The sequence below is a fragment of the Halichoerus grypus genome, chromosome 1, assembly GCF_964656455.1.
Source record: "Halichoerus grypus chromosome 1, mHalGry1.hap1.1, whole genome shotgun sequence".
Lineage (NCBI taxonomy): Eukaryota > Metazoa > Chordata > Mammalia > Carnivora > Phocidae > Halichoerus > Halichoerus grypus.
The window spans coordinates 186,127,698-186,152,786 of record NC_135712.1 but is presented as its reverse complement, the minus strand read 5'-3'; the positions used below and the strand labels follow the sequence as shown (position 1 = coordinate 186,152,786).

At 39.7% G+C, this 25,089-nt stretch overlaps 1 protein-coding gene across 2 annotated transcripts in view; it reads left to right on the top strand.

Annotated features, from left to right (window-relative positions):
- The window catches only part of SYNPR (synaptoporin), a 307,158-nt gene that overhangs the window by 248,596 nt on the left and 33,473 nt on the right, over positions 1-25,089 (top strand). For both annotated transcript variants that reach the window (XM_036066303.2, XM_036066377.2), the window contains one exon: positions 11,017-11,215. In XM_036066303.2, coding sequence (XP_035922196.1) covers positions 11,017-11,215 — 199 coding nt within the window. The remainder of the gene's footprint in view (positions 1-11,016; positions 11,216-25,089) is intronic.

The following is a 25,089-nucleotide window of genomic DNA, read 5'->3' as shown; positions in this document are numbered from 1 at the left end:
TTCCCCCTCTCACTGTCTCTCTCCCTCTCTCTGTCAAATAAATAAATAAAATCTTTAAAAAAATAAATAAATAAAAGAGACCGGAGGGACATATCAACCAAACGCAATGTACAAACTTCTCTGGGTCCTGATTCAAGCTTTTTTTTTTTAAAGATCTTATTTAGAGAGCACAAGCAGGGGGAGCAGCAGATAGAGGGAGAAGCAGGCTCCCCACTGAGCAGGGAGCCCAATGCAGGACTTGTTCCCAGGACCCTGGGATCATGACTTCAGCTGAAGGCAGACTTAACCAACTGAGCCACCCAGGCATCCATCCCATGGGTCCTGATTCAAATAAACCAACTTAAAAACATGTGAGACAATTTGAACATTGGACAGATAATTGATATAAAGAATTAACTATTTTTAAGGTGTGAATTTAGTAGTGTTGTGGTTATGTTTTTAAGAATTCTGATCTTTTAAAAATGCATACTGAATATTTACAGAAGAAATTATATGATGTCGGGAATTCATTTCCAAATAATCTATTGGTGGTGGACGGGTGGTGGTTGGAGGCACCCGGTGGTAGCTGACCTGAAAAAAGATTGGCCATGATTTGGTGACAGTTGATCATGGGGAACAGAAACATGGGAGGTGATGGTATGATAGTCTCTACTTCATGTAGGTTTGAAATTTTCTATAATAAAAGCTTTTTTAAAGGGAAAAACAGTAAACAAAAGGGACAACCCTAGTACATTCTTCAAGGGAATGCAAATTCCTACAATCTTTCAGCAGGGGCTTTGGGCAATACTTATCAAAGTCCTTAAAATAATACATACCCCTTGTGATGTTAATTTTTTTAAAGTATAAACAAATATTTATTGAGGTATAATTGTACATATCTAAAGCGCACAATTTGGTAAGCTTTGACAAATGTCTATACCTGTATAACCATCACCACAATCAAAATAATAAACATATCTACTGCCCACAAGTTTTCTCCTACCCCTTGATGATTCCTCCCTCCTGCCTCTCATCCCATCTCAAGGCAACATCCATCTGCTTAATATCACTAAAGAATAGTTGCATTTTTTTAGACTTTCTATGAATTGGATTTTGTAGTAATTATTCTTTTTTTTAATCTGTCTTTTTTTTTTTTTACTTAGCATAATTATCTTGAGATTTACCTATGTTTTATGTATCAATATTCCATTCCTTTTTATTGCTAAGTACTATTCTACTGTATGGATGTACCACACTTTATTGGTTGTTGTGATGGTTAACTTTATGTAATTACTTAGCTAGACTATGGTGACAGGTTTTTTGACCAAACACTAGTCTAGATGTTGCTATAATAGTGTTTTTTAAGATGTGATTGACATTTACCATCAGTTGACTTTAAATAAAGCAGTATTTCCAGGATATGAGTGACCCCATACAATTAGATGAAGGTCTGACAAGCAAAGAGTGAGGTCTCCTGTAAAGGAAGCAATTCTATCTCCAGACAGCAATGCAGAAACTCTGGTTTTCTTGGCTTTGGACTCAAGACTGTAGCATCAGCTCTTGCCTGACTCCTTTGCCTACCAGCCTGCCCTATGCATTTTAGACTTGCTGGCACCTACAATCATATGAGCTAATCCTTTAAAATAAATTCCTTATATTCATTAAAATATATATCTTATTATTTCTGTTTCTCTAGAGAACCCTGACTAATATACTCCTTTACCCAGCACTTCTGCTTATAGAAATTTATCCGAAGAAAGTTATCATACAATTTATCCAAAGAAAGTTATTGTACAAATATCCAAAAACACATGTTCAAGGCATTGTTTTAACACTTAAAGATTGGAAACAGTCAAAATGTCCACCTGTGGGGGACCATTTAAAAAATTATTGTAAAACTGCAATGTAAATATGTAGAGCATTCTGGCACTGTAATTTGTCTATCTTGTGCATATATTATATGACTGTTAAAAAGAATAAGGTAGATCTTCTTCTTTTTTAAAAAAAGGTATGTATCAGTCATACTATTAAGTAATAAACAGCAGGTTAAAAACCCTGTTTGATTCTCATTTTTGAAAGTTGTTAATATTGAGGATGGAATTATGAAGAAACTTACCTTTTCTTCCTATAAACATGTCTATATTGGCTACATTTTTTAAAGAGCATATTTTGACTGAATTAATGAATCAAATCAATTTGACCTAAATTTAAACAAAAAGTAAGATCAGACTTCTGCTGCCCTCTCCCATGCTATGTTTATTAATAATTAGCTTTTAGTCAAATCGTTTACATTGCTTATTCATGAAACATTTCTATACTAATCAAATAATAAAATGGACAGATAGGCAGTTATCTAGATATTCAAGTTTAAAAAAGAAAACCCTGGGACGATTTTTGTTTCATAATTCACTTGAGTCCAGTACCACAGTTCAGGGAAGACAAACAAGATAGGAAAAAAAGGATTTTCTCTGCAATATACAGATAATGACCTCCTTATCTATTTTATTTTATTTTATTTTTATTTTTTTTAATACTTTTATTTGTTTTCTTTTTTTTTTTTTAAAGATTTTTTATTTATTTATTTGAGAGAGAGAGAATGAGAGAGAGCAAGCACATGAGGGGGGGAGGGTCAGAGGGAGAAGCAGACTCCCTGCCGAGCAGGGAGCCCGATGCGGGACTCGATCCAGGGACTCCAGGATCATGACCTGAGCCGAAGGCAGTCGCTTAACCAACTGAGCCACCCAGGCGCCCCTCCTTATCTATTTTAATTTGACAATGTAGAGGCAGTCTAAGTTCTCTATGACTCAAATTTTATTTGAAGAAACCAAAATTAATAAGTCATGGCTTCATGATAATGGCAGTGCCTTTTTGCAAGCCATTATAATGGGTTTTACAGAGTTTTCCTTCTCTGGGCCCCACTCTAGGACATGCCCTGGCCTCTACAAGTCCATTTCTTTTTAATCACCTTGTAGTCTAACTTTTTATTTTGAAATGTTGGTATAAACACAAACTTGTGGGGGGAGGGGAATTAAATTTGAAAAGATCCTTCTTAGCATAATACACTTCCAATAAATTGGGTAAGTTTCTTTATGGCCTATGGAAATGAAAGCCACAGGGTGCATGGAGCGGGCGGTCACTTTCCAGCCATGTCCTTGTGTGTGCAAGCACATAAAATTGTGTAGAAAAACGTATTGTTTGCAGTAAACTTGATTGCATCTTCCAGTGTCTAGTTCAGTTCCCTGTGCTCAGTATTTATTATTGCTCTCCTTCAAAAAATTATCTTCTCTAATGATAAAGTGGAGAGCACAGAAAGTAATGGAAAGTTCCTCCTATGGAGACAATAAGCTTTAATACATTTAATACATAATCACATCAAGGAGAAATGCCCTTATTCTGTTTAAGAGCAGAAGTACAGCATTTTGTCTTTCACTTTGTTTTTGTCTTTTAAGAAAACATTTTTAGTGAATATATGCTATTGTTGCAAGAGATGAAGCTGCTCTTGATTCAACTAAGGTTAGGACAAAGATGTCTGGAAACTGATGCTGGCTGCCTAAAAATGCCATTTACCTGAAGATAAGGAAGCTGGGGATCAGCTCTTAGGTCTTAGCAGACAGGATGCAGGTCCACTGACCTTTCTAGGAACAAACAGCATCACTAGAATCCCTGAGACACTCTTAGGATGTTTGTGAACTGGATTGTTTTATATTTCTGCTGGCTTTGATGTTGGATAGAGTCTAGTAATGACCCTTTTAGTTAAGAGAGGCATCCTGCATATACTGACGCTTCTGGTCAGCGAGTCCTGCACCTCGGACAAGCTCTCCCCCTTCTCCTTTGCAAGCTAAAGACTTCAAACTTCTTTCCGACTTGAGCAACCTAAGTCCACATATTGGGACCTTCTCTCAGTTCTCACTGCAGTGGGCATATTTCCCAAGACTGTTCTCAGTCCCCATCTTCTGCCCTTTCCACCCCAAATAGATCCTATACCTGCAGCCCTGTGATGCCGTTCTCCCCAGATTTTGACCATAGTATAGAAATATGCCTCATGATGAGCTGGTGGCATAAAGGAAAACCTTGCTCTAATCAATATGCGAGTCTTTCGAACCAGTTTGAGATCATCATCCATGAGCCGGGGAGGAGTGGAACAAAAGTTCCCAGACCCCATACATTCATCCCACCGTTCTTCTGTTGAAAAAAAACTGAAAGTGGCAAGAGAGAGAGCTGGCCACAGGAAGGCTGTCAGAAAAGCCAGCAATGGTGTAAGAAGTCAGTAGATATGTGATAGATAAAATAAACATTAATAGCACTGTATTTTTCATAGGAGAGCTTAAGAGGAAGAGCTTTAAGGTCAGATAGACTCTGATCCAAGGCCCTTACTTCAACAAGTCACTTAACCTCTCTTCTCCCCACTTTCCTTGCTCCTAAAATAAGAGAAATAGTACGTACTTCATCAAGTTTGAAGGTCCAGGTGAGATAAAACGTGAAAGCATTTGGCATGGTGCCTGGCCTACTAATAACCATCATTGGGGATTGCCATCCAGTAGTAGTAGAATTGTCCTCAGTCTCTTATATAGCATCACCACATGCCCTGTTTCAGGTACGGTAAGAAAACCAGGGACATGAGAGACCAAGGGGCTTGTCCTTTTCAACCTCCTAGAGAATCTCCATTCCCATTCCTCATGACTCATTGCTTAGCTTTTCCAGTGACTGGCCCATGGAGCTCAACACATCCCTCTTGAGTGACAGAAAGACTTGAGCATAATGGAGAATTCAGTAGTTTGGAAACCCAGGAGATGGAATTTGCATAAGTAAAAAAAAAAACAAAACAACTCAGAGCTGTTTTCCAAGTTTGCCTCTCCTCTATGCCAAGTGGGTGATCTTTGATGATTCTTTCAAGATAACTGAGCTCCAACTTCCTCATCTATAGAATGGAGAACTTTTCTGGGGAGAAAAAATGAGATGTAGTGTGTGAACGTGTTGCTAAACTCCCAGGATTTTGTCGTGATTTATGCTGTGAATCATACAGGCTGAGCAAGCAGAGGTGTGTGTGAGTGCATACATGCACACATAAACACATTTATTATACGACACATATGGCTAAGGAAAGAAAAGTCAATCTAAAACCAGACAAATGCCAATATTTCATATTGGGAAGAGAGAAAAAAATGGAGCAAGAGGATTAAAGTCTCTATCAACTGATAAAAGGATTGAAACAGGGGCTGTAGAAAATGATCAAGTAGAGAGAAACGTGCTTAGCACCACAATTTGCCAGTTGCCCTCTGATCTTCCCTTGGCCACTTTAAGTCGGGCTATGAGAAATTCAGTGACAGCAGTTTGCTCCCCAACATCCTCAATGCTTCCTACATTTGCTCCTGGGAGATTGCCACCATTGGGACATGTCATTATTGTCTCTCCCTGAACCACCCCCGGATGCTCTGTTAGGAACTTTAGTCCTGTTTTCTTCCACAGCAGGTGAAAGATATTGTCAATAATTTCAAAAGTCTTGTTGCCAGATGCCCATAATGGTACAGTGTTACCTAAACATGAATCTGTGCCTTCCTGTTCTAAATATCTCACTTTGTATAAAGAACCACAGGCACCACAACGATCACAGTTTCAGTACATGATGCATGCAGGTTCATTTGCCCTCTCCTTGCCTCTGAGGCAAATATTAGAATAACCCAGGTCAAAATTTGGAAAATGGGAAGCTTTTAATGACTTCCTCTTGACTGGTCTGCAGGGATTCAACTCTGTTATTGCTGGGTGCCTTGTACAATGCCAGATTCACACACTTCAAGGTAGAAGCACAAGGAATGTTGGTTTGAAATCCTATTCAGTATAAGCCATCTGCACGCCATTAGATTAGATGGCCTGGTCATTTTTATACAGACATTCAGCTGAAAATTTGATGCTATAACTTCTGAAGCAGAGCGACAGAAATGTACAATAGTTACTAGTGTAGGCTCCACCCAATCTGCTTGCATTCAACACTCGTCCCTGCCCTCCACTAGCCACATGACCTCAGGCAAGCTCACTGTGCACTCCAAGCCTCAGTCTCCCCATCTGTATAATGGTCCTAGAAATAGCACCTACCTAAGAAATGTGTTATGAGCAAGTCTGTAAAGAAGCTAGTGCGGGGCGCCTGGGTGGCTCAGTCGTTAAGCGTCTGCCTTCAGCTCAGGTCATGATCCCAGGGTCCTGGGATCGAGTCCCACATCGGGCTCCCCGCTCAGTGGGGAGCCTGCTTCTCCCTCTGCCTCCCTCTCTCTGTCTCTGATGAATAAATACATAAAATCTTTAAAAAAAAAAAAAAGAAGCTAGTGCAATGTTTGGAGATTGAAAAATGTCAATGCTTGTTATCATAAACATTTTTATTAATAAAGCAATGCCAACTTGCTTAATATTTTCCCTGGCCTCACAAACAGAACTAAGAAGTGTGGGTGCCCAGCAGTCCCTTTTAATGTCATTGAAGCAGCAGTAAAATGTTTAAAAGACTGTGTTTATGCATTAGTAATTTTTTTTAAAAATCTACTCTAACATGGAGGCTTTTCTTTGGTAGACACAATGCAGTAAAATCCAGTGAAATTCAATTACCCCTTGATTGAGTCAGGCCAACCCAGAAAGGAATTATACATTTAAAATCAACAGAATTGCATTTGGTCCCTTTTGCAGGCTCAGCAATTGCTCCCTGACGAGTTCCTCACAAGATCAGAGGTGGCCCCACTGCCTTCCAGATTCTGTCAACCAACATGCTCTATCTGTACAGAACACTTTTTTCCTTGTCTAGGTTCTAAATGAATGATATTTGCTTCCAAAATTATTACAGCTGCTAAATGCATGCTGACTATAAAAAATCTCTCCCTCCAAAACAAACCATACATATTTATGCATGTATATGTATCTGATGCTTAAAAGAACCTCTCTGTTAAAATATATGCGTTTAGTAATACATATTAGCATACAGCCTTAAAAATGTTCAGTCATATGAATTATTATACTCAGACTATTTTGAGCTGACATACTCTTTCTTTATAAATGATCCCTACTCCCTTCCACAGAATAGGCATTTGCTTGGAACTCCCCTCCATTTCCCCCCTTTCTCTTGATTTCATCCCAGTGTGACTGGTGGGCTAAATACCAAGCTGTAAATCACTGGCATTAATAAGCAGATTTGTTAGTGATTTTTGTGTATGTGTGCCTTGTACAGATAACCACAATTAACATTTACTGTAAATCAACATAATAAATTAGTGATAGGGGAAATGTTGATAGTCAGCTGATTGCATAGGGAAAAAAAAAACCACCCAATTCTTTTATTCTCCCACTCCCCGCCGCCCCCACCACACTCAAAGACTGCAGACCCAGTCTGTGCATGTCAGCTGAGGGAACTGGGGTTTTGGAAGCACCGCTAATCCTGGCATCTGGAAAGCAAGTGTGCATATCTCTAAATAGTTGCAGCAGGTGACATGGCCCTGCCTGCTATTTTTGTTTTATATGTTGTTTACTATAAGAAAATCTTTCCAAACTTCATCTTAAGATAAAGACCCAAATTTATAACCTGGCCCGCAATACCCCACAGTGAGGGCCCCTGAGGACTTCATCTCATCTGAAACCACTCATTCTCTTTTCCTACCATGTTCCAATTTTCCAAGACATATTTCATCTCTTCCCATGTGTGGTGCTCCTGGCCTATGCAGGATCTTTGTACATGCTCTTTCTTACCTATTTTTTAACAGCTTTATTGAGATATAATCCACATACTATACAATTCATTCACTTAAAATGTACACCTGATGGTTTTCAGTATATTCACAGAGTTGTGCATCAGTCACCACAGTCAATTCTAGAGCATTTTCATTGCCCAAAAAAGAAATCCTGCATCACTTAGCCATCTTCCCCAATTCTCCTATCCCTATCACCACCACCCCCAGCCCTAGGCAAATGCCAACCTATTATTTGTCTCCATAGATTGGCCTTTTCTGAACATTTCACACAAATGGAATCCTACAATGTGTGGTCCTTTGTGACTGACTTCTTTCACTTAGCAAAAGGTTCTCAAGGTTCGTCCGTGTTGTAGTGTGCATCAGCACTTCATTCTTTCTCACGGATAGGTAATATTCCATTGTATGGATGCACCACATTTTATCTATCCATTTATCAGTTGATAGACATTTGAGTTGTTTTCACTTTTTGGCTATTATGAATAGTGCTGTTATGAGCATTCCTATACAAGTTTTTGCACAGACAAATGTTACCATTTTTCTTGAGTATGTATCTAGAAGTGGGATTGCTGGATCATATGCTAACTCTATGTTTAACCATTTGAAAAACTGCCAGACTGCTTTTCCAAAGTGGCTGCACCATTTTACATTTCCACCAGCAATATACGGAAGTCCCAATCTGTCTAATTAGAACTTGTATTCCAATTTTATCTTGTTATTCTTACCCAATCTTACCAACACTTGTTATTCCAGTCTTAGACTCTTTTTGATTATAGCCTAGTGGATATATAGTTATATTTCATTGTGTTTTCATTCTTAACTTTCGATCTGGATAACTTCTACCCATTTTTCAAGCTGCAGCTTAAGAGTCACTTCCATAGGGAATCTTACCTTGACCACCCCACCCCAGACTAGCCTCGGGCTCCTCTCAGAAAACCTATCTTTTCCCTCTATACGTGTTGAAGTTCCACATGGGCAGGGCCCATCCTAGACTCCTTACTCTACCCTAGCATCTCACCATTGTATGAACTACTAGCTGCTTGCTAAAAATTTGTGGAATAATGACATATTACAAAATAATGAGAAAAAGGTGTACATTATCTGAAAATCACCTGTATGAGAATAATTGGCATGATTACCTTTTAAAGCTGTTTCATTTTTCACCATTCCCACAAACCAAACCATTGGGAAACATTTTAATATCTCTGGCAAGGGGAGGGAAGGAACTCTACAATGTAACCATAACGAATGCTTCTATTTTCCTGAATTATACTGAACCCTACACCTTTCTGGTTGATAAGAAACAGGAGGAGCCTCAGTATATACAAGCACGATCAAGTAGACTGTGTAAACAGCTCTCTCTTAAGTCAAGCAATAAATAAAAAAGACTGGGTTTCTGAGAAATAAGGAACTCAGGGGGACTGGACTTCCCTGCACTGGTTGTCAATGAAGCTACGTCCCTAGAGATTCTGGTTGAGTAGGTCTAGCACAAGGCCCTGGAATGTATGTTTTTAACAAGTCCTCTGGTGATTGCAATGCTAGTGGCCCATGAGCTTCACTTGGAAAAAATATTCATCCTACTTAATATTCTCATCACTTAACAGAAACAGGTTAATGTAGAAGTTAAAAACTCAAGCTCTGGAGTCAGATACCGATTTAAATCCCTGCCCAATTTACTAGCTATGTGGCTTAGGACAAATTACTTAATCTTTCTAAGACCATTTCTTATTCTGTAAAGGCGGAGGGGGGCAATAAAGTGCCTGTGTCATAGATTTGCCATGGGCATTCCATTAAATAATGTATATAAAACACAATATCTGGCACACAAGAAATGCTCCAATGTTGGGGTGCCTGAGTGGCTTAGTTGGTTGAGCATCTGACTCTTGGTTTTGGCTCAGGTCACGATCTCATGGGTTGTGAGATCAAGCCCCACATCGGACTCTGTGCTCAGTGGGAAGTCTGCTTGAAGAGTCTCTCCCTCTGCTCACTCTCTCTCTCTCAAATAAATAAATAAAATTTTCAGGAAAAAAAAAAGCTCCAATGTTAGTTGCTATTGTTATTACTATCTTATCATTATATTATTATATAAAGTATAAGATTATGTACACAACAAATCTGTTTTAAAGGGATCGGTTTTGCTTAGTAAGAAAAATACTTTCTAGTATTAATTGGGAAATTACAGGTTCATCAATGGCTTTATCATTATTGTTGCTTTCATAATTTTCCAAGTGGTACTTTGCTGATATCACTGCTATGGCTATTACGTGCCTCCTTAATACTCAAGGAATAGTTTAGTCATTTCTTATGAAGCAGAACTTTGGCTCCTATATTAAATTATAGTTTACCACCTAGTTCACAACATGAGCTACTATGCTGGATATAACACATTTCCTTAGGTGTCATTTATTGAGCAGAAAGTATTACCCCCAAAATCTTATTTTTCACTATTAGGTAATATATTAAGCCTGAATGCTTTCCTGATAGAACTTACTCTCTAAAATAGAAGTTCTAAAGTTCAATCAAATTAGTATCGATCTGTCACCTCACAGAATCAAGAATGTTCATTCATTTATCCAAGACCTGTGTACTAAGTGCCTAACAAGTGTCAGGCATTCGGGATACACAGAGAAGAAAATCAAGATGCCATCATCATGGAAATCTTTGTGAAAAGATGGGGTCATCATGCCTTTTCCATGAAGTGATTAAGAACATCATCAAGATAGTGTGGCTATTGATGAGTGCTATGAATGATTTTAACCAGGGCAGTGGGATAGAAAATGTCTATGGGAAAGGAGTTATTTTAGATGAATAGTCAGGAAAAGGCTCTCCCAGGAGATGACTTTAGAATACCAACAGGGAGCCAGACTATGGAAAATGTCAGGGGACAGATTGAGGAAAAGAGAACAGTCAATGAAATGACCATAAGCCAGGACTGAGCCATAAGGACCTGATGTAAGACCTGGTGGGTCACGTTAAGGAGTTAGAGTTTGAGTCCAAGCACAGTGAGAAAGCACTGAGGAATTTGGGCAGGAGGATGTCAGATAGTGTAATTTATCGACATTTCAGGTTCTCTCTCCCTCCACTCCTCCCTCTGTTCCAGTGACTAGCTATTGGGAAACCCAGTGGAACAATGTTTCCCTGCAATATTTACTTCCACATTTCCAGCGGTAACCTCTGTAATTTCTTTAATGAACCTGTCACGGAAGCATGCCATAAAACTCCCCAGTCACTCCTGCTTTGCTTTAGAACATGTCCGCTCAGGGCCCCTCGCTTGGTCTCCTTTGCATTGTAAAGAGTCTCCTTCCCTCTGGCGCTTTAGGTTGCACCAGGTGACCTTTGAGGTGCCCACCTGCGAGGGGAAGGAGCGGCAGAAGCTGGCTCTGACTGGTGACTCCTCATCTTCTGCTGAGTTCTTCGTCACGGTCGCTGTCTTCGCCTTCCTCTACTCCCTGGCCGCCACCGTCGTTTACATTTTCTTCCAGAACAAGTATCGGGAGAACAACCGGGGCCCACTCATCGTAAGTGGCTCACTTCTTGAAATAACTCTTTCTGTCCCCTGGGATTTCTTTCCCACGGCTTGAATGGTTTTGGAGCTAGGCAAGCCCTCGGGGCAGGTTTTTAATTTGTTTTCTTTTTTTTTTGAATCACATTCTTTTCCATCCACATCTCTTGGATATGAAACAGAAGCATGATGTCTGCCATTCTTTTGTGCCCCTGAATTGGGAAAGTATCATGAGACTTGCTAGAAACCCTTCTGAAATAAATGGTTGGAAATCTCATGAGATCAAGGGAAGACGAGTGAGGCTTACTGCAGATTTATTTATAATTCCAGCATTATGGAGCCAGTCAACCATTTTTGTCACTGGTTATGTAGAGAGTGTGACTTATACTTATTTGAAATGCATTGTTCAGTTAGTATATGATAGACTGGGCATAGAAGTTTCCATCTCTGAGCTCCCCTACCACCACCCCAACCAGTCTCTCTCAATCTCTCTCTCTTTCCACCACTGAGCCTCTTCCCACTTTCTTTTTCCTTGTACACTGGTCCAAGGACTCACACGGGTGAAACCAGTATAGCCCAGAATATCCCAATGGGGACTCACACACACACACACACACACACCTACAGGGGCACAACAACTATCAGAGGGGCACAGGGGTGTGGGTAAGTTTTTTTAAAGATTTTTATTTATTTATTTGACAGAGAGAAAGACAGCGAGAGAGGGAACACAAGCAGGGGGAGTGGGAGAAGGAGAAGCAGGCTTCCCGCTGAGCAGGGAGCCCGATGCGGGGCTCGAACCCAGGACCCTGGGACCATGACCTGAGCCGAAGGCAGACGCTTAATGACTGAGCCACCCAGGTGCCCCAAGGGGTGTGGGTAATTTTTAAGGAAATAAATTTTAAATTTCTCAACCTTCACATGTACACTTGCCTAAAATTTATCTGAGAATGCTCTGCATGTGAAAATACTTGGCTGTCTTCTTTCTTAATTACCTACTCCCATTTTATAAAAGAAAATCATCCTTCTTTTCCATCCCAAATATCACCACACAGTACATTGCTAGGAGGCAAAACCTTTCAGGTGCTAATTAAAAAGGGACCATTTGAAATATTGGTGTTGGTGTTGACAAAAGTGAGTGATTCTAATGCCTGGGTAATGTACTCTTTTGCATATAAGGAGATTCCCAATTTTTATATTTCAATAAAATTGAAAGTCTTAATCTACTCATCAGCTGATAGACCATTAAAAAATACTTTTTGATGACAGAACACTATGTGATCAGGACACATAACTCAGAAGAAATTCAAAGAAATTCATGACATTGCTATAACAAAACATCTGTTCTCATCTACTCATCTTATTTTCAATAAGATGAAAAATGGGAAGAGAATTTATGCTGAATCATGGCCCATTCTAGAAATAAATAATATTTGTTCTCCCCAAAAAGTATGCAAACTAATTGTAGAAAAAATAGACCCAGATATTTCTAATAAAATTTTTATTTTTTAAATTTAATAATTATCAAAATATATAATATGTTTATGTTGTTTGGGACAATTGTGCATTAATAATATTTATTAATAATATCACCCAACCCCAAATAAATTTTTGGCACTTAAAGCATTAGAGTCATGGGCAAAAAGTTATTTAAACTTATGTACATATTTGTATTGCAAAGAAATATAATAGTGTGACCAATAAAATGCTTTCCAGGATAAAAAATATTATATTACACTATAATTCTGTGAGGGAAGTACAATGGAAATACAAATTCATAGAGAACAAAAGGAACATGTAAAATTTCCAACTGCTAAAGAGGAACCTTTTCATTATTTTTTTAATGGAAGATAGAGAGTATCAAATAACGATTCCACTGGATTCATTTAAAAATGGATATAGTGGATATGTTTTAAAATATCAAAATGTATGCCAGAAACGATGTTCTTTGAACTCTTTAGATTTTTAATAAAAACCAAATTAGATGTCAACTTTATGCAAATAAGAACATAATTTTTCAAAATTCTTTTAGGGAGTAAAATAAATTTTACAGAAATATAACCTAATCAATATATTATGGAGACCTGAACTTTAAAATAAACACATTTTGAAGGGTAACTGGAAGAAATCCCTGTTTGCAGAGCTTTGTGATTAAGTATGAAAGGACCCCAAAAATCAAATTTGTAGCACTTTAATATGTTATCTTCGAAAAAGAAGAGTAATGAACTTGAATCTTTGGACAGGTGTCTTTTTTTTTTTTTTCTCCCAAATTGGAGCTAATAGTCTTCATGGTTTTAAAATACATTTAAAAGAGTCACCTAACTTGGGCTTAACCCTCCCATGATGTGCAGATAGATACACAAAAGAGATTGCTATATATGTACCACAGAACCAACATCCATTCCTGGGTACGTGTAGACACAGTTACAAAATTCTAAAGTCTGAGGAAATCTCCTGACTTCCTGAGAGAAGAAGTTGACTCAGCTAGTTTGCTCACAAAGTGGAAAAAGATCTATTTTGTTATATAAAACCACATTCTCCTCATATGAAATAATCTTGTGAAGGCATGCTACTTCATCTCTGTGTAAATAGTCTCTCCCATCAAGCAGGATATAATGAAATCCTGAATTGTGTACTACACTGGGTAGGTTCTGTTTTATTACATCGTGGGAGAAGGGGAGGGGCAGAGGAGATAATTCTAGTAATAAAAAAGGAAAGGCTCCTAGATGCAACTTCTGTGATATTAAAAAACTGATGTGCTCATTACTTAGCAGATGAAAGTTAATTTAAAAATGAGCCTGAGTCCTAAGAGTCACAGAGTCAGAATGGCTGTGGAGGATCCACAGGATGCCATTACAACCGCAAATGGCAAACCGTATCAATTCTGACCCCACCATGATGAGGGCACAATTGGGGGACGAAGAGTGGGCTATTATACACAACCTTAATGATTAGTTAGCAGGTTACAGAAAATGCACACTGTGAGCAAGATCTCAAGAAGATGGTTCAGACCTAGAAAAACTTCCAAATGCTATGTAAACAATAATGGTACCTATTTTAAGTCAAACCTATTTATTCAGAAAGATGGCTACTGATTATTACTTGGTCACCTCAGTTCTTGTTACCATCTATTCTTTTTTGGTGTTGCTTTGTTTTTAACAAAACACACATTTTTTTTCCTTCATTCTGTAATTTTCCACGTAGAATTTTTAGTATGAAACAACAAAGTTACCATATTATGATGATATGAACTAATTCAAGCAGTTTAAAGAAGTCAGGTATCCTTTTAAGTTGGTTCACATCTAGAAATTAACAATTTCCCATCTTGTTCTATAATCCTCTAGGACATGACATGCATAGATAAGATTAACCTGTAGGAAAGGGATGAGGTTGGTAACGATGTTGGTAATAAGAACAACAATAATATCTACTGGTATTGACTATCTACTATTCATAAAGCGAACAGTCATAACAACCCTAGCTTATGTTATTATTCACATGTAAAGATGAGGAAAGGGAGGCCCAGAGAGGTTATCTGACTCTCCCAGGTCACATCACTATTAGTCAGAGAGTAGAGAATTTGAAACCAGGTTTCCAACTCCAGGGCCCAAGTTCATAACCACCATGCAAGAGGGTCCAAATTCCTGGTAGGTCATGTGCTACGAAATTAGAAGGGTAGGGATGGGTAAGACCAGTTGGTTTATACACCTGGACAGCTCCTATATTGTCTTACTCTGGACATAGAGAAACCAAACCTTATAACCCCTAGATTTTTCTGCTCATTTGATGCCATCGACGTGTTTTATTTGCCTTCAAAATCTATTTGGAGTCCTGGAATGACTGCCATAAATCTATGATGCTAGAATAACTCAGGGTTCTGCTTGTGTGACTGTTTATTTCTGTGGCACATGGAAGATGTCAATTATAGAAAACAAGCTTTAAAAATGCCCAGGATCAATGGGTATTATAAATCAGAGATTACCAGGACTGATTCCTATACTTTTGCAAGCAGTCGTGAACAATTTCAGACAGACTGGGGCCATGCTTATCAATGGCGATTTTTTAAAAAGATCTTTTTCTATTGAATATTTTTGACAAGATGGTACACCTTTAAATAAAAATGAAAATATGAATGTCTTTAGAAGTAACATAATTGTTAATGATGCTGAATAACACAGTAGCAAGAAAATTGGGCCGGAAGAATCAACCAGCTACTGTAGGTCACTACAGTGCATGCCTTCTTGTATAGATGAATAAATAACAGTTCTCAGAAAGCAGGAATGGCCACCTGAATCGTGGCATGATTGTGAATTGAAATATCATATCTGGTTAGATCATTTTGTCATACTCCTTAGAGTACACTTTTAAAGCCCATCTCCTGCCTAGATTTCTGTGTCGGGATATTCTGAGCCATTTTCAGATCTCATGTCAAATAGTGACACTGTGAAGCTTTAGGTTTTTTTCATATTAATGTAAAATCAGTTTTAAAAAAATATCTTACAGGGCTGACAGAGTGCTCTAAGAATGAGCGTACAATAAACACAATCCCACATTTTGGTAAATCTTTGTTACAAGAGGTTTGGTTTAAAGTAACCACTCTAGGAGTTAAGGAGAATCAATATCCACCTTAAGATTTTGTGGAAAACAAAAGAGCTGCGTTATTCAAGCTCTGATTTTCCCATAAAGGTTGACCAAAGACAGTTTATGGGACTAGCGGTGTTCACCCACCACAGGCACACAGTGGTGTCGTGGCTCATATTTGTTTTATGTTCTGTGCATTCCAAATATTTTCCCATCTAGCCTCAGAACAACCCTGAGAGAGAAGTAGAGCAATTAGAATCAGCCCCATTCTATGGATTCAATTTACCTCCTCTTTACTGAGCACCAGGTGTTGGAAAATGTGTCCTTGGGAGATTAGAAACCTTGCCTGTTGTCAGAGAAGTGAATGACAGAAGAAAGACTTAGACTTTTAGTCCAATGATCTCGAGGGTAATGGCTAAGCTCTAGAGTCCTGGACTTTAATCCCCCATATAACCTATTATTTAACAGTTGGAAGCCTATTACTTCATCTGCAGAACGACGCTAGTAATAATACACATGTCTCGGAGCTGCTGAAAGGAAAGGAGGAGTTAATGCCTACAAGACACTTTGCACAGGGAAATGCACACAGTAAGTGATAAATTAATGGCATCTAACTGCCGCACTATTATTGCCATAATTTTAATCTTTCTCTTGCCCATTACTGGGTAGGACCTTGGCCCCATAAAGGGAAATTGCAGGCAGCTTCCTTTAATTGCCAGCAGCCTTCCCTGTGCTACTTGGCTCCCCAAACACTCTGTCCTCCCCAATTCCCCCAGGGATAGAGCTGGACTCGGGACTGCTTCTAAGACCACAATTGTTAGGTTGGGCCACCCAGTCAACCTTTCAGTTCCTGCAACCCCACTCCATTAGATGACTGGAAGGTGGATTTTTAACCCCCCAAAACAAAGTAAGGCTCCCATTTTCAAGTGCGGGCTAAAGCCATCGCTAAGATTAGACAACAGGAGTCAGGCAGAGAGCTGGATGTTCTGAGACTTAAATGCTTGTTCCTCCCAACTACATCTTTCTTAGCTATAATCAGAGATGGAAATCAGAACTGCAGCTTCGAGCTTTGGGGGAATTGCTGAGAAACCTCTCCCCCTCTCCACCCATTCCCTCCTTCCTCTTCTCTCCTCTTAAGTGGGTTCCACATCATGTCTCTGTACTTCCTCTTCCTGGGCACTAAGTGTCTTCAACAGGCCAAGCACAGTGTATATAGGGGTGAATTGAGAGCATCCAGCCTGGTGGGGAAAATTATTTAATAATTATGACTCTCCTAGAAATGATCTGCTAGAGGTACATAGATGGGCTTTGGTAACCTAGAGGAGGAGGTGGTCCCTCCACCCAGAGGCCAGGCCACGCCCTCCCCTGGGTTGGGGGGTGGGCTAGTATTAAAGATGACTCCAGAGCATCTGGTGGTTGGTGAGAGGATAAGTGGAGATTGTGTTTGAAGTTCTGCCCCAGGAACAATGTATTTGATGCTAAAAAGAAAAACATTATTTGAAGCCCACAAAGCATGTATCTTGTTCGTAGGGGCACACACCTGTCAGAATCTGACAGTCTGGCTTGTAATGTGGAGTGTGTGTGTGTGTGTGTGTGTGTGTGTGTGTCTGCCTCCCCACTCTTTGAGACAAGAAGTGATGACATTACTAAAGGGTATGGACCTAACCTTAAATGAACTTTTATCCAAACTACTACACATTTTGCATCAACAAATATATTTTTCCAGAATTGTACTGCAGATGAAGGGAAATAAATTAACCCATTTAAAGTGTTCCCAGCACACCATCTACACATTTTACCAGATTTTGTATCCTCAGTTCGTTTCTGGCTTCTTATGATGAGCAAATGCTTCATTTAAATGAAGGTTAATTCCCACTGTATTTGGTGCCATGTTTCTCCAATTAACTAAACAAAGACCTGAGCCGTAGTCCAATAGCCTTCATAGGGACAGTGAGCTACTGATAGAATTAGCATGATTCTTCCAGAGCCCGGAGCTCTTCTCATCCCGTGTTGGAGCCAGTGTATTCAGAAGGCTAGTTTAGCTTGTCTCTCTGAATCCAATCGTTATTGTCAGATTTTCTTTCATTCCCGGGAACTCATTATTCAGTTAGAAAAATTAGAACCTAGAGGGGAATGTGGCAAAGCCCCAAATGTGTCTTTCCTGTGTGTTTCTTTCTTTCATTTAAAACAAACTGAAATGTGAAAGGTGTCTACTCCGTGGCCCAGCACACCCAAGAGAAACCACCCTCCCTTTCTCAGATGGAATAATGGTTCTCCACCGGTGGGTGGGGGGCATCTGGCAATATCAGGAGCCATTTCTGATTGTCACTGCTGGGGGGAATATCGTGGATAGAGGCCAGGGGTGCTGTTGGACCTTCTGTAGTACACAGGACAACACACCACAGCAAAGAAGTGCTGGGCTCAAAAAGTCAAGAGTGCTGAGGTTAGAAACCCCAATTTATAGCAACCGTCAGCAGCCATTGAGTGGCTATCATGTGCCAAGTCCTGGACGAGCACTTTTCACATCTTCTTTTTAAATCCTCAAGCTAACCTTTCAAGTTTCGTATTTTAATTCCCAATCTTGAAATGCAGAAACTGAGGTTGAGGAAGTCTAAGAGGCTTGCCCCAGCTTACTGGCTCCAGAGGCAATTCAGGTCTACTGCACCCCAGTTCAGAAGTCGCTTCATTTTTAGCTGAATCTGCTTCTCACCATGTTCATTTCTCTGGGTCTATGGACCTTACTGCTGGCTGTTGGCCACCCCCAATCCCTCTGTCTTCTTGTGTTTCCTCTTGTAGCTACCACCAACACACGCAGACACACGCACACACTCACACAGTTTAAATGTCTCAGCTTTGTAGCTTTTATCTCCAAAGCTCTGCCTTCTGATTTATCTAGTGGACAAACTAGAGAGGAAAATGGTGCCAGTTCTAATTCTTTAACCAATTTTAGATGTTAACTTGGGAAAAAACTCTTGTATTTTCCCAGAAGACTCCAAGAGCTTTTATACTGCTCTGGACTCCATCTCTAATTATGAAATTTAAGCCAACTTAAATGTTTCCAACCAGTTTGGGGCACTAGTTTAATCTTAGGACTACAAGTAGTTTCAGTGAAACTCCCAAAATAGTGTAAAATCAAGAAGGAAGTTGGCCAAGATATTTCCTTATTCAAATAATACCTATCCGCAATTTCTTAAAAAACAATTTGTCTTATACTGGTTTTTCCTTACAGTACCCTCAGACACTGTTGACTCTTAGTTTTTGTGTTTCAGTCAAACTAAAGTTCATGTGGTGTTTCCTCTTTGATTCTAAGCCAAAGCTCTTTCTTGGATTCAAGAGTAATGATCTTGGCTGCTTCAGCCCTCATGGGTCCCAGGCCCTATGCTAGGCACAAAGACATATAGCAAAATAATACCTAGCTCATGGCTTCAAGCTATTTGCTTTATTCCTATTACCCTTGATCTTTCATGGGGAAACAGTCAGGGCCAGTGGTTAAGAATTGAAGCTCTGTACCCAGACTGCCTGGGCCCAAATCTCAGTACCACCAGTCAGTACCATCTCTGTGACTTTGGACAAGTTATAGAACCTCAATGTTTCTGTTGCTTCCCCTAACATAGAGATACCAGTGGTTCCTAACCTACTAAGTCATTGGTCATGTTAAATGAGTTATGACACATAAAGCACTTATAACAACAGCAGGTGCTCATTAATGTGAGCCATTGTTTTCATCAGCCTTATATTATTATCTACCCTGGTGTCCATATTGTGCTTTATATGTAGCTGGTGTTGATTAAATCTCAATGGGCTGATCAGCTGAATAATAAGTGCAATAATAATAGGTGCAATAAGTGGATAAGTGCAAACTCCACTGACTTTCTCATCTTGACAAATGCTTTGGAAGGCTTCCTGTTGCACTGTTAACATCAAACCCCCTTTTACATTGTGTTTTATTCCTGAGCCTCTAAATTCAGCTTAAGCTGCTATCATTACAGAAAAATGCAATCAACCCTAAGATGGGGTTTCACACTGTTTGGCCTTTCCGTCACTCAGTTCCCCTCTCTTGGCTCTCCCACCCCCAACCTGGCACTCAGATCTCATACGTTAGGGAAAAGAGGGGAAAGAACACAACCCCATTAAACTAACCGGACTCCAGGGAACTAGAGCTTGAATCCCTTATCAGCTGGCAAGTCTGAAAATAGCAGGAGAGTGTGAAGAGCACAATTGTGTAACAGGAAAAAACTTGAGGAAATTTGATTGTTTGGGGGCATCCAGCTGAGAAATGAGGTTCAGACTTTCACCCTCCTCCTATCATTTTTTGAAAGTGGTGAAATCTTCCCCTCCCCACTTCACCCCCACAATGGCAAAAATATCCTTACTATTTGCTAAGTTTATTTCCTTAATTCCAGAACAAGCAGACACTCACAAACACACAGCTTTGGAGTCACTGGGGCTCTCAGCAGTTTAAGAATGCCTTGCACAAATACCCATGGTTCATTAAACTTTCAAATAATTGGCACAAAGTCCAGAGCTTGGATTTTTTTTGTAACTCTCTTAACTCTTTCTCCCAGCTGGGCATCTTCATTTCCATTGCTTATTAGTAGGACCCTAATCAAAGCCATGGAGCCACACAAGGAAAAAATTTTCCCTGGGAACACAAAGGAAGTGGGACTCCAGATAAAAACTGCCTTGGATCCCTTATGAAGGACATGGTTATTGAAAATACTTGAGAGATTGGCCAAGATATGATTTCACCTTCACTTGACTACCTACCTATCTGAGACCTGTAACTTTGAATCTGTCTCCGTGTGGTTCCGAAATGTCTAAGAAACATTTAATCAATTCACGTGCTGTCTCAAAAAATAAACAACTAAGGGGCACCTGGGTAGCTCAGTCAGTTAAGCGTCTGACTCTTGATTTAGGCTCAGGTCATGATCTCAGGGTTGTGAGATCGAGCCCCGTGTTGGGCTCCACACTCAGGTAGGAGTCTGCTTGAGATTCTCTCTCTCTCTCTCCCACTCCCTCTGATTCCCACCCCCCCGGCTCTGATTCTCTAAATTAATTAATTAATTAGGTATAATTAATTAATTAAATCTAATTAATTAAATCTAATTTTAAAAAGAAATAAACAACTAAGCCTGAATTGTAATAAGTTTGTAATGATCCATTTGTGGCCAAGTGGATCCACTAGCCACACCTATGGGCAGAAAAATATGTCGATATTGGCTAGCTGGAAATTACAAGACCAAAAACAATGAGATTATTACAGTAGAAAAATAACTTAGGAAAATTGCAGTTAAGGCTAGAGAAAAGCAGACTAAAATGTCTGGCGTTTTACCATGGTGCTTACTGCCACCCCAGTTTCACTTTGAAATAGGAAAATGAAAATCCAAGAATGTCTATCAGCTTCTTAAGCACCCACTCCATGCAAGACATACAGGGACTGTGATAGCATGAAATACACAATTCCTCACCATGCTGGAGCTGATAGTCCTCTCCATAGGAAAAGATAAAGACACATTAGGATAAAAGCACAAAAGAAGTATGTTTTATTATCCCCATTAATAGAGACACCACATAGGAATCAACAAGAAAGAGCATGTGCTATTGGCTTGGGTGGTCAAAGAAGGCTTATGAAGTCCACAAGACTTGGAAAAGAATAGAAACTAGCTGGAAGGAAGGGAGGGTGCTTTGACTGGGTCAATGGCTTGAGCAAGAACAATGTGGGGGAGTGTGGAGAATAACAGCAGACACTTTTTTTGCCTTACCAGCTTCCTTCTTTGGGGGAACTAGCCCTCTCCCACTCACGCGGTCCTGCTGGACTGCCAGGTGGTGCCTCACCCAATAACATAAGATGGTCAAATGACTCGAGCCAGGCAACTTATGGAGTGAGGTTTATGGAGTGAAGCTCTTCCTCTGGAATTGCTAGGCTAGGAAGAGGTGAGTCTACTTGATGATGGCCACATTACTGGTGATGTGGAAGGAGTCTGTCTAAAGAATAAAGCTGAGCAGAAATAAGCAGATTTTAGATATGGAGAGAAAGAAAGATAGGGAAAGACATAAAGAGACTTGACCCTCCCCCCCAAAAAAAATGAGCAGCTAGAGTTGGCCATACCTGAAACCAGGCACACTCTAAACTTTCCAGATATATGGGCTGCTAAATTTCTCTTTGTGCTTGCTGGTTTGATTTGGCTTTCTGATACTTGCTAAATGAAATGATTTTGATGTATACATAATGTCTAACTTTTCTGTAAAACAAGCTATGAGAACTAATACATCGAAAGTTAATTATGAAGTTTAAATAACGAATAGCTAAGCGCACAATAGAAGCTTAATGACATTTATTTATTTATTCACAGGACCAAGAAAGAATAAGGTGGAATAACTCTGGTAGTACTTTTATATCCATTATTATAAACAACTCTAGTTGTTTCCATTTGTATGGCTATATAGTATTTCATTATATAGAGATAACATGAATTATTTAACCCATCTCTTATTGTTAGACTTTGAATTTTTCTCTCTCACAAACCATGCTATGATAATCAGCCTTGCACTGTAATCTTAACACATATTTTAAATCATTTATTTAGGATAAAAACCCCAAAGTTTTCTTCCTGATTTTTAAAGCAGAAATTTATTTAAATCCATATAAAGCATATCCCTAACAAATTACCTCTGATATGAGTGAAAATTTGGATTCCAACTTTTGACTCTACCCTAGACTCTGCAATCTTACTACTATTGGAGAAAAATCTCCCAAAAAGATCAGCAAAGAGAATTTGTTCTTCCCAGAGAGGAAAACAATAACACAACTTGTCGTAAGGATGCTGCCACTGACACATTTGCTTTGAAACTTGAGATACTAAGGGGACATCAAAATTCAATTCAAGCCATATTTAAGTAGGCAGAAGTGCAAGCTTTAATTACCAAGGAGAAATCCCCAAGACAGGCATTAATCTGCATGGCAGTGTATCGCTGAGCTCTGCATACTGGTCCTTTGGCAGTATCCTTTCTCACTGAGGCTCAGTAAGTGAAGTTCAAGATCATCAATTAATTACTCCTCTGGCCATGAACAAAAGAAGAAAACAAAAATAGAGAAAGTCCATGTGATGAGTTTTTAAAATAATGGAATGGCTATTTATAAGTTTCATCCTGGGGCCAATGGCTGAAGTTCTGTATGTGGCAAGCCAGTGGCTGTTTGGGGAGCAGCAAGATCAGGAAGAGTCTTTGTCCAGCCCTGTCTGCTGCAGTCACCTCCTGAGAGTCTCTGCATAAATCTGGTCTCTTTTCAAACCCCCAGTTAAGCGATTTCCCACAACTTGCCTTGGCTTATTTTTCCCCATGTGTTCTGTAGATTGTTGCTTTAGGATTGAAAAAACCAAGACAAACTACCTGAGATTAATATCCCTGTTTAGAAGATCCACCCGTGTGGGACCCCATTCAGGGCTTTATAAAACCCTCATGCCTTAAAGACTGGCACAGTTATGGGGAATGGGCTAGGCACAGGGCTGTGGAAAGGAGAGAATAGATTTATATTAGGTTATATGTATGGGACTTTTGTTTAAGAATTATTTATTTAAGGGCGCCTGGGTGGCTCAGTCGTTAAGCGTCTGCCTTCAGCTCAGGTCATGATCCCAGAGTCCTGGGATCAAGCCCCGCATCGGGCTCCCTGCTCGGCGGGAAGCCTGCTTCTCCCTCTCCCACTCCCCCGCTTGTGCTCTCTCTCTTGCTGTGTTTCTCTCTGTCAAATAAATAAATAAAATCTTTAAAAAAAAAAAAAGAATTATTTATTTATTTTAGAGGGAGAGTGTGTGCACAAGTTGGGGAGGGGCAGAGGGAAAGAATCTTCAAGCAAACTCTCTGCTGAGCACAGAGCCCGATGGGAGGCTCAATCCCATGACCCATGAGATTGTGACCCAAGCCAAAAACCAAGAGTCCAATGCTTAAACCTACTGAGCCACCCAGGTGCCCCTGTATGGAGACTCTTAACGAAGGGGTCCTGTCTTTCATTCTTCCAGCCATCACTTCAAATGTCTCTGGTTTATGGAAATAGAGACTCCCTCCTCACTCCAGCATTCAAGGCCATCCAGAGCCATGACCCTTCACCTACTCTTCAGAGTCATCTCCTTCCATTTCCTACGTGCCTTGTTTTAGCCAAAGTGGAGTCCTTACCATTCCCTAAACTTGCTGTGTATATAACTATTTCTGCATGGCTATTGCATCTCTACCTGCCACTAGGAATGTTATCCTCACCTCCCCCATCTCAGCCTATCACAATTAGACTCATCACCAAAGACCCATCTCCAATGCTGTCTGTTCCATGAAATACTCCTTTACCTTCCATATCTACCTTCACCTTCCACACCTTCCATATTCCTCAAGCTATATGACATATAAATTCTTTCTCCTCAAACCTCCATAGTTCTGTGTGAAAAAAATTTTTTGTATGGAAACCATTACTATCTTGTACTTTAGGTAGACATGGTTTTATCTGATTCCCCCATAAATATTAAATATCTGAAGGGCAAAGACTATTTCTAACACAGCCATAGTTCCCTAAAGTCAGTATTAAAAGTGAAATTAATGACCTTCTAAGTTGGTCATCAAGAATAGGGCCTGTTATAATTCAGCACACATTTGTTGAGTTCCTCCTGTGTGTCAAGAACTGTGGTCAGCACTAACTGCACATAGCCAATGTCTGTTCCAAGAACAATATGGGAAGAACTCCCGTAAGCTCCAGTCGGTGTGTGCTGGCTCTTTAACTAGAACTGCAATCTCCCCATGCACTTGACTTTCAGTTTAGGCCAATCATACATCTATCTGCGAGTTCCTCATGCAACCGTAGGTCCTGGGATAGCAATGCAAGTGGCACTTTTAGCTTTCTTTCTACCTACTGAAACAAATTGCTCTAACAGACCTTCATTTTCATCAAAATTCCACTTCTAACTATGGGGGTTTTTTGGTCTGTGCTCTTAACTACTTCTTTTGCTACAAGATTATTCAGAGTCTCCTCTCCTATCTTAAGCATTGTTCTTGCAACAAAGACTGATGTCTGCTGACTTTGAGTAAGGCATTATGCCAGGCACATCACCTAAGCCTGAGTGTCTCCATCCTCTTTTGCCCTCTCATTTTATAGTTTATCTCTCCAAAACAGAAATACTTTCTTTCCCCAAAGCTCTCGAATTCGGGAAAGAGGTCAGAAATTAAATACTATCTCATCACTCTTGTTTAGAAATACAGAATCCTTATTGGTGTGTGAAAGTGGGAAATAGGAACCCATTTTTCCCATCTAAAATTGAACAACAGCTAAGTAGA